The sequence below is a fragment of the Brachyhypopomus gauderio genome, chromosome 6 (genome assembly GCF_052324685.1).
Source record: "Brachyhypopomus gauderio isolate BG-103 chromosome 6, BGAUD_0.2, whole genome shotgun sequence".
Taxonomy (NCBI): Eukaryota; Metazoa; Chordata; class Actinopteri; order Gymnotiformes; family Hypopomidae; genus Brachyhypopomus; species Brachyhypopomus gauderio.
In genome coordinates this window covers 15,312,518-15,322,929 of record NC_135216.1, presented here as the reverse complement: position 1 = coordinate 15,322,929, position 10,412 = coordinate 15,312,518, and the positions used below count along the sequence as shown (strand labels likewise).

Genomic DNA, 10,412 nt, shown 5'->3' with positions numbered 1-10,412 from the left:
ACGCTGGGTGTGTGAGTTTGGCGCGAGGAGACGGGCCGTGCTGGCTGTTTTGTTTGTGGTCCATCATTCACATCAGCATCTCCGACATGGACACGTCCGTTTCCCCGGCACAGAAACACTGACTGCTGTTCATTCTCTGTCAGTGGAACAGTGATGTGATGCCCCAGCCCACTATGAACTGGAGTTTGTGCTTGTTATAAGCAAAACCAATAGATGGATTTTAAGGTTGGACACATGTACTTTTGCATGTCTAGCTGCATGGACGTAATTTTGATTTCAAAAGTGGGGGGGACATAGATTCGTCGCTATTTAAATATTTGGTTTTAACCGTAAAAACTGGGGGGGACCAAGGCCGGCTTTTGAAAAAGTGGGGGGGACATGTCCCCCCCGTCCCCCCCCCCAAAAATTACGTCCGTGTCTAGCTGTATAGTCTGTGCGGAGTTAAACCGTGGCTCATTCAGTTGTCACAGAGACATAGTGGCTCAAGAAACAATTCCATAAACTGACTATACACCTAAATAGTAGAAAACCTAAAAAAAAAAAAAAAACATTTATATCTATAAGCAAAATTGGATTTCCTAAATAAGTACAGAAGAAATAATGTCATTTTAATCCATCCCACAAATAAATATTTCCAGGCAGCCTGAATGAATCAAATCAGTGAGGCAGAAAACAGTGTCACAATTTTCTGGAAAATATTTTTAAATGCTTTGTATTAAGACCACAATGAAAACACAAACGCTGTGAATAAGGTTGAAATACAGAACCTTTTTATTTCCATTTAGAGTAAATAGTATTGAAAATCTGAAATAAAGTTTAAATAAGTTTTACCAATGGGCCCTTTATTTACGTTAAATAGTAAATAACACCCTTTCATGCCCATATCCAGTGACAATGAAAAGCTTTCTTAAAAAGTTTTTTTTGTTATTCTTTATCGTATTTTCCCTTGTAAGAAATAGTTCAAGTATAAAAATTCCCAACAGTGTAAAATAGCCCATTCAATGTATATTAAAAGCAGTTGAACAGCTGTTCAACCTCAAGCAGGACTGTACATTCTAGTATATGATGCATGTGCCATACTCTTTGCCTATTCCTTCTTTAATTTTTGTGTCCTAGATGACAAAATAGACTTTTCCTGCAAACAGGTCTGTGTGTAAACAAACACTGCACAATAGGCATGAACCTAGCCAATATTTAATTTAAACAAACATTGTACAACAGGAATTAACCTAGCCAATATTTTAATTTAAATAAATATTGTAAAATAGGCTTTAGCCTAGCCAATATTTAATGTGATGCTCTAAAATTCAATAGGTGAGAGAGAAAGAGAGAAAGACAAAAAAAAGAATTGTACAGTGCACATACAGAGTTGCATCTTAAATAAGTCCTACATCACCATTTTTGGTTGAGTATGTTAATACTACTACAACTAAATCTATTCAATAACTTATAATATGCCATGAGATGAAAACATTATATTAATACAGTACCGCCACTAAGTCTTTGTCCTCAGTGCGCAACATAACTCTCAAAATAAATATCTTAAATAGTAGATCTTTTTTCCTTTAAATAGCATTACGACTGTAAGGCAAACAAAGAACCCTCATACTTGCATTAGAACCCTCGGATTTAGTGCTGCTTTCTCATGAAAAGGTGGTACGTTAGTTTGTTCTGAGAGAATGGAGATTGGAGGTCTCTCTCACTAGGAAAGACATGCTGGTGCACAGACATTATTCAGCATGAGCACAGAAAGAACAGATATCTGTATCATCAGTGTGGATTGGTGGACTGACAGATTCATTGGTACAGGCTGGAAAACCTGCACGTGTATCCCACTATCTCTTCCCTCCGCCTCCCCTTGCTGAAGTTCCGTGGCCCACCCCAGAGAGGAGGTAGCCAGGAGAGCAGTCTGGTGAGTGCTGGCGAGGGTGGGGGAGGTGGTAGAGGGTCATTCAGAGAGCCTGGCGTGTGTTTAAGCCTCCAGGCCCTCTCTGGGGCAGAGGTGGATCTGCTGACAGGGCGGGAGGGGACCTGTTCCCAAATGGGCCCAGGGATTAAAATGTGACTGCTCCACAAATGAGCACAAGTGATCCGATCTTTCCAGAGCAATCTCTGTGTGCATGTGCGAGTGCGCACACGCGGGTTTGTGTGCACGTGTGTGTTGTCCCACCCCCAGACTTATAGCACCTGCTCCCTGCTTTCAGCTCTTGGTCTGCAGCTCTGAGCTTCACTGCTTTGTTATTTAACCTTACCTTGTGTGAGAGTATGTCGGAGTATTTGTACATGTAAGAATGTGTTGATATGTTTGTACTTCCTTCACTTAAGCAGTGATAAGGTCATTAGTGTTGTGTGCGTGTGTGTGTGTGCATGCGGGTCTGTATAGGCAAAGATTAGAATGTCTTATGTTCTTTCGGAGTGCTCTCATAGTTTGTTGTCCTTAGAAAGGGAGTCGCAGATCATCCCCTCTGTTCCTGTGAGTTTGTTCTGTCTCCTGGTGGCTTGGTTGCTTTGCATAGGTCGAGAAGTCAAAAACAAGAGTGAGAGAAAGGGGACATTCAGCATCAGGAAGACAAAGGTAGTTCTGAACCCGCAAGACAGAGCAACCGTCTCCTCCCACTCCGTCTCTCAACACTTATCTCTATTAGTCCCTGATTGGCAGAGTTTGTCATTACACGTTTGGTGGAAGAAATGCTCCATTTCCCTGATAAAAAACCTTCGCAGTGTACGAGAAGACAGAACAAAATAAGCCCTCAAGAAAAAGAATAAATATATTAGTTCGAGGGCTTCAAAATCGAAACACTGTGGGGACATCTAAAGTCCTTCCAGAAGAACACACTCCTACATTAATGACAGCATTGGGACATAAGGCTTCTTACACATCTCCAACCCACAGTGATTAGTCATTGCGTTTTCCGCTAGCAATAAATATACTACTTCAATATTACTCATAAAGATAACAATAACATTATTGATGATAAAAAGTAAAACTTCTGTCCTTACACTTTCCTGTGATTTTTTTTTTTCCATATTTTTCTGTTTTGGTTTAACCACAGCAAGTTGGAAAGCAATGGAGTTCCCACCTCCACCAATCACCATCCTCTAACTCTTCCTCCAGCTATCCACCCTTTAACCATCCTCTTCCTCATCCTCCTCCCCTTTACAGCCTCTGAGCAGTCGCTGGGCGTCGGACTCTCCTCGCCTGTCCCGTCTGCGCCGTTCGCCGCTACTGCATCCGGTCGGCTTGCAGCTGTTGCGGTTGGTACTGGCCGAAGGCAGCGGCGGCCGCGGCAGCCGCAGCAGAACCCGGGGCGGCCGTGGCCAGGGGCTGCTGCATGGCGTAGCCGTAGCCGGCGGTGGCTACGTAGCCGGCCGCGGCGGGGGACGCTGCGTAGGGGTACTGCTCGTAGGCGGCGGCCGCGGCCGCACTGGCCGCGCTAGCGTACTGCGCGTACGCCGCACCCGTGTAGTCGATGTACGGCGAGGAGGTGGAGGCCGAGGCCGTGGTGGGCTGCACGTGGGGGATGACCACGCTGGGCTGCACGAAGGCCTGCGGGTAGACGTAGTGAGCGGGAATCCTGCGAGACACAAACGCACAGGCCTCAGTTAGCCACAGGCCGGCCGCGTGCCGGAAGGTGCGGCAAGCTTTAACTACAGAACCACAATCACAGGGCACAACCCCACACCGCGGCCAAGCAGCCCAAATCCACAATCCAAGAACACCCCAATGTCCCAGTAACACCAAGGAAATGCCTGCTAGTGGTTATTAGAGACATAGGGTTGCCAGAATAGACATCTCATAGGGAAAAAAATCCTCATTGGAGCTGAATCACTACAGTTGGGCAAAGCTAGAGGTTTCCTTAAAATTGCATAATTCAGAGTTAGTTCCCCATACACATTTAGACTCTATGGAAGAACAACAGCCTAGGAGGTTCGCCTGAAATTTTGGGGTTTGGGCAAAGTTAGAGGAATACCGCTGTATAAGCTGTATAGGGCCTCTGAGAGAGGTGGAAGGTAGGACCCTGCGGAAGCAGGAGAGGAGGGCAGCATTGTGAACTTGTCACTGCTACTTTGACAGCTGGACAGTTTTCAGAAAGGGACGCTGCTGGCTATTTCCCCCTCCGCGCTGAGACAATGAGCGTCAGGCCGGACGACACACACACACACACACACACACACACACACACACACACACACGCAGAGGGGAGTTCTGATTAAATAAGCAGTCTGGAACAATAGCATTTTCTGCCTGTCATTACATAACCCTCCCCAGTTTCCCCACAATGCGCCCAAATGAAAAAGATTTGAGGGAGTCCAAATCCCAAATCTACAGATACATACATACATGAAATTATAATAAATAAATGATCAATTTCGGATCATATTTCTTGATCAGTAAAACGTGGTACTTCTTCAAAACACCGGAAAGGCAAAAAAGTAGATTATGCAGCTATGAGGAGAGGGATTATATCGGAGATCTAGGTTAAACTGGGCACTTGAACTTGTTAATTTAATACTGAAACGTCCTAACCTGTTGACAAGACAAAAAGCAAAAAAGTTAGGAAAGGTTCTATCATGGCAACCCTAGTTTCAGCACATCATACACTCGAACCCCACAACATCCCCAATTATGGCCCAAAATAAAGAAGCAGGTCCACAAACACAGGCGACAAGAAAAACAAAGAAAACTTCAAACAAACAAAAATAGCAGTCTGATCAACACCAACACCAACTCAACACAACCCAACCACTCACACAAAGCACAAAATAAGGAAAAAAGTTCTAGTATTTCTCACACTCGGGTCAAAGGGCATAGCTGTTCTTATCCTGTACTGATGCTTCACCAGCCTGAGGTAACAGCATTGTTTCAGTTAATATAATAAGGCACTAATAAATGAGTAAATTTGAATAAATGAATAATACATCACTATTCAGCACAGCACACAGACGCAATATAAGGGTTACGCAAACACACCCAAATTCTCAAACAAACAGTTTCGATTAAAGCACACACCGTTCCAAAATTCAACACCACAAATAGGAAAATCTCTCTCCGTTTCTCACACACACATCTCTCCGTCCCCCCCCCCCCCCCCCCCCCCCCACACACACACACACACACACACACACACACACACACACACACAGCAGGCAGCTAACTGACATAGCTGATGTAGTTGGGCATTTTCTTCGCCAGCATCAATTTAAGCTACATCATGGAAACATGATAGAACAGTCAACAGTTTTAGCCACTGCATCTTGTTACATCTAAGATAGCAGCTTCTAGAAACTAAAAAAATAATAATTCTGTAACAAAAGAAAAAAAATTTGGCTGATCACATGCACCTTCATTCACATGCACCTAAACCAGTCACTCAAAATGAGTGACTTCTCAAATTTCCTACAAACAAATGTGGATCTCTGCAAAGAACCCATCACCAGAGCTCAGAACCACAAAGCCCAGAACTCGCTCTGTGTTTGACTGACAAGAGTAGCTGGCCTCCTGCTATTTTCATCGCCAGTGGGAGCTGCCGTGGTCTTTTCTGAGCCCAGGGACACAGCTCGCCTCACATCATCTCCATCGTCTGCACTCTCCTGCCTTTCTGTATCAGGGCCAGCTTTGAGGGGGGGGGGGGGGAAACACACACACACACACACACACACACACACACGCGCGCGCGCGCGCGCACACACACACATCAGAGCACAAAGATCACCCCAAGGTGGCAACACTGACACGACGGCTGGGACTAGCTTGGCACAAGGACACTGTTGGTAGACCGGGATGAGGGCTTGTATACACGAAGAATTTTAGTGGTGATTAAGTTTCAGGGTTTGCCCTGGCTAAAGTAATCTCAACAATAACAATTGCGCAATTATAACATATAGTGATAATATCTAAACCAGAAACAGAATTCCTAGCATGAGAGGCCCATAGTTCATTAAATGTATGGAAGATCTCAGGGCAGGATCAGCCCCCTGTTCCCTTTAGCTGTATTAACCTGATTTAAGTAGTGTTTAATCCAAACTTCTCACTTTTCTCTCATTTACATCTACCTGGCATTCTCCTGATCCAACTTTTAAATTTTGAGTTTTTCAAGCCAAATTGGTAAAGTGAACACAAACACTTCACAACAGAGAATTAATTTTACCTTATACAGAGTTAGAGTGCTTTGACCACAAAGTGGTCTGTGAAGTGCCACAGACGGCAGGTTTATGCCTCATGGTGGCCCAGCACTTGTTAAAGAAATAGTCCCCAGGCCCCTGGGATTCAGGAGTGCATTTCCTCCTCAGGCCATTGGTTAAAAATACCACTGTTACTGAGCGGCGAGCTTAAACCCAAACATTTCCTTTCTGTCTGGACTGCCGTGGGCAGCCGCGTTAAAGTTCACATCTAAATAAAGGTCAACGTCAGAGATCGAATGGCTTGGAGACGGCATCCGTCAACCCTGCCTCCGAGGAACATGGCCGCCGGCACGTGCCGAAACCGGAGCACCCCAGAGACGCAACCGAACAGACGGCGCGGCGGCGAAAACACGGGTGAATCGAGTGGAAATCAGCCGGTAGGTGTGCCGAATTCAGCCGACGAGCAAGCGGTCACCCAGCCAACTAGAGCCGGGCACGTAGAGGTCAAGGGGCGGGTCCCATCCAGCCGCCCCCGTGCTGCTCCGTGGCACCACACCTCCCACCAATCTCTAGCGCCCGACGGCACTGTTGCTGCGTGAGAGATGGCTTTTAGAAGTGACACCACGTCATGGCGGGCCCGTTTTCCCTCAGTGGATCTCATTGCTACATGTTACAAAGCCAGAGGGGGAGGGGGCGGGACGAGGGGGCAGCTCCGTGCGACTGCACCGTCAGCACTACAGCCTTTGTGAGGCACAATAGACAAGCTTGTTTTCCTTAATGCTGCACAGGCCCATGTGACGAACTCTCATTGGGAGGCAGTGCCATCCAAACGTCGGACCGTGTCAGCCATGCAGCCTGCAGCTCTGTAGGCTCTCATAGCACATTTAACAACACGAAGGCTAAAGATCTCCTGGTCCCGTCTCTAACCGTGCGGCCCTTCTGTGAGACTTAGCGGGACAGACACAGCGGGACAGACACATCGAGACGTTCTCACTATAAAGAGAGAGCTGGCTTCCCACTGATGGCAGGCCAGGCCAGTTTCGCCTGTGTACAACAACATAGCAATGACTGAAAGACTGCAGGTCACCAGGGACTGAATCCACTACAGGTTGCCTTATAGGGCTTGAGAAAGAGAGAGAGAGAGAGAGAGAGAGAGAGAGAGAGAGAGAGAGAGAGAGAGAGAGAGAGAGAGAGAGAGAGAGAGAGAGAGAGAGAGAGAGAGAGAGAGAGAGAGAGAGAGAGAGAGAGAGAGAGAGAGAGAGAGAGAGAGAGAGGAAACAGACACAAAAACAAACAGAAAAGTGCAAGAGAGAAAGTGCCAAACTACAACTCTACAAACAATGTGAGTGAGAAAGATAGAAAAAAAACAGCACGGTGCAAGGAAGTTGTAGTTGGGTTGTTTGGTTGAGGTTGGGTGGAGGAAAGGGGTTTCAACCATATCACACACACAAAAACAAACAAAAAAAAGACTGCAGTCACTCCAAGACAAGACACTAGAACACAAAAATACAAGCTCCAGCAAAAAATTAACAAAGAAATCAAAACAAATAAAAGAGAACAGCATCAAAGGAAAAGCCCACTTTGCTGCCCATGGCAAAGGTATCACTCCTCCACAACAGTGAAAAATTAACACCCAAAGCTGCCTTTTTTCCCCAGTGAATGAAAAAGCACACAGTTTAGCTAGTAACACCACTTCATAACGGCAAAAAAGGCACACACGGCTCTATGTACTATTAAAATCAAAGTACAAACCAAAATGAAAACCAACATACATGCATCTGTAATCACCATTTTGAGCTTGTTTGTGTGCGTTTGAGTCTATGGTAGCTACTGATCTGTGCAATGACCACAGAGCTATTCCTCAAATCACCAGTTAGCTTAACCCATATCGTGCCTGTCGGACCAGAGAAAGACAACATTGAGTCAGACTACAGCTTCCATCAAGTTAAAGGACATCTCACACACAGACAGACAGACACACACACATACTCACATGCACGCACACACACTTACAAAAACAGAAAATCTCACTTTGACTTGAACACAAACCTAATCCTACCAATTATTCATGAGGGGATGAAATAGTGGTTAGGCATCATAATAATCACTGTGATAGATTCTAGCATTTAAATTAACAGATAATGGTATAATCTGACATTCATATCCATACATAATGGTATAATCTACATTCATACATAGAAAGGTCTGGTGCATGGAGTGAAAGAGTGTCTAGAGTAAGCCCAGATATAAAGAAAATGTATTTTGTTTTCACATCATGGGTATAGTTTTACTGTATGGCTAACATAGGAACCTTTCTCATCCTGCAGATACAGTCAATACTCTGTACAAAGAACTGCCGACACTTACCCATAAGGTCTTTGAATGAAAGCTGGATGTATTTGGGGTATGCCAAACGTGAACCCTATGGACATATTCATGAGAAACATCTGTCAGTCACTGGCCAAACGGTCTTCAGTAGCATTTAAGCCCTTACTGTAAGTCCAACAGGGCTATTCTAAGAAGCCAATAAAATCTCACTGTGCTGCACTCTTAGTGCCACTACAACTAGTGTTCTAATGATGCCAGCAGGGCAAGCGGGTCTTCGTTAACACGCCGCGAGAAGCTCACCTGACTGCATGACCCGGGGCTTGGCTCCCAGGTAAGCCAAGTTCACATTTGCCTTCCTACCATCGATGATGGGGTTGGGATCCTTACAGGCCCTGTCTGCGGCAGAGCGGTCCGCCATCGTCACCTGGTTGGCAAGAAGGGGGGCAACAAGGAAAGGAACTCTTAGAACAGAGTGAGAGATTTCACAGGATATGAGCTATTAAATGAAAGGGCTCTAACAAACGGGTTTGAGCCACTGGTTTGACGGAGGTGCTTCTGACCCGGGCATCTATGGTCACAAACAAAAGAAATAGGAAATGACCCTCAACGGCTTTGCCACTGGTTCATTACACACAGCCCTGACATAAATTCTGCTTCTCTCAGAAGTACGTTAGAAGTCACGGGAGGGGCGGGGGGTCGCACACACGACTGCTGGATGTTTGATTCGGCATCGTTACTTCATAGTGGGTAAAAAAACTACATTCCTACAACAGACATTATTTCATTCGATGTCTTATATGAAAAAAAGTCTCAGAGGAAGTCATGAGATTCACTACCAGAGAACACGGTAAACAGGCAACCAGTTTGTTGTGAAATCTCCCCACGTCGGAGCAACGGTTTGACTCACTCCTGTTGTGTGGACGGTCAACAGTTTACTCGAGTGTTTGTTTACTTTGAGTGCGAGTTTATCAAGACGCTCCCGGTCAGCTGGACAGCTGAGCCAACAGGCCCCATTCCGCCAGTTGAACACTTACACGACCAGTCGCTTCGCTTATTAACGCAGTGGACCCATTTTGTTCTAGGAATTTAAGAAATATCAAAATACCGAAACTCTCGGAAGCTCACTTTCCGTTTTTTTTATAATGCATCAATGGTGACCACAGATCGAAACCCGTTAACCTAATTAACAACATAGGAGAAAGAAATGAAACATTTTATTTGTTTCAGGCGGAGAACTCCAACATGCCTATAATTGCTTTATCGTGATAGTTACATTGAAATCTGATTAAAGAAATTGTTAGATTTGCGATTTTATTTGCCGCTGTATGGCAGAAAGTCAGTGAATGGGTCCATCGGTGCTGCTCGAAGGAAAAAAGACCCAAAAGCAGCTCTCTTCACGACCAGAACGTGGGGTGTGTTTCCTCGGAAATGTTGTGCAGCTGCGGTACTGATGTTACATTGACGAAACAGAAATAAAACAATACTTACAAAACCGTACCCCCTGGACTTGCCAGTCTGTCTATCGGTAATCACGACAGCCTCCTCAATTTCCCCAAATACTTCAAAATATTTCCTAAGACTGGAATCCGTGGTATGGTACGGAAGACCTCCGACAAATATCTTGGTGTAAGTTGTGTCCTTTTGCGTAGTATGCATCCTCAGAAATACTCAAGTGCAAAACGAGGAGAAAACGTAGTGCAATGTTTTAAAGTCGATATAACTCGCTACTCGTATTTAAAAGACGACAGAGAGCAGGCGGAGTTACAAAAACAATTTCTGAGAAGTATAAAATACGTTTCTAGGCTACAAACTTGTTGCTCGAGGTAGATTTATTGTCACTTGGAGGAAATATGGAGCGGATCGTGCCCAAGATCATCAGGTGGGTTAAACTCCCGTTCGTAACTGTCGTGACTTCTGAAAAGTGCTTGTGACCCTGTCCTAAATGTGCCCGAGTAAACCCC

General features: G+C 45.2%; 1 protein-coding gene across 1 annotated transcript; it reads right to left on the bottom strand.

Moving 5' to 3' along the window:
* Positions 1-748: 748 nt before the first annotated feature.
* On the bottom strand, positions 749-10,382 carry rbm24a (RNA binding motif protein 24a). Its single transcript, XM_077009055.1, has 4 exons — positions 9,940-10,382; positions 8,752-8,875; positions 8,491-8,545; positions 749-3,575 (listed from the first exon to the last, which is right to left on the bottom strand). The coding sequence occupies exons 1-4, from the start codon at positions 10,105-10,107 to the stop codon at positions 3,224-3,226; spliced, it is 699 nt and encodes a 232-aa protein (XP_076865170.1). The 5' UTR covers positions 10,108-10,382; the 3' UTR covers positions 749-3,223.
* Between the last annotated feature and the right edge of the window lie 30 nt (positions 10,383-10,412).

Coding starts and splice junctions, on each gene's coding strand:
- rbm24a (XM_077009055.1), bottom strand. CDS start 10,107: ATGCATACTACGCAAAAGGACACAACTTACACCAAGATATTTGTCGGA. Junction 8,546..8,751: donor GCCCCGGGTCATGCAGTCAG/GTGAGCTTCTCG, acceptor ATATGTCCATAG/GGTTCACGTTTGGCATACCC. Junction 3,576..8,490: donor TTCATTCAAAGACCTTATGG/GTAAGTGTCGGC, acceptor TGTGTCTCGCAG/GATTCCCGCTCACTACGTCT.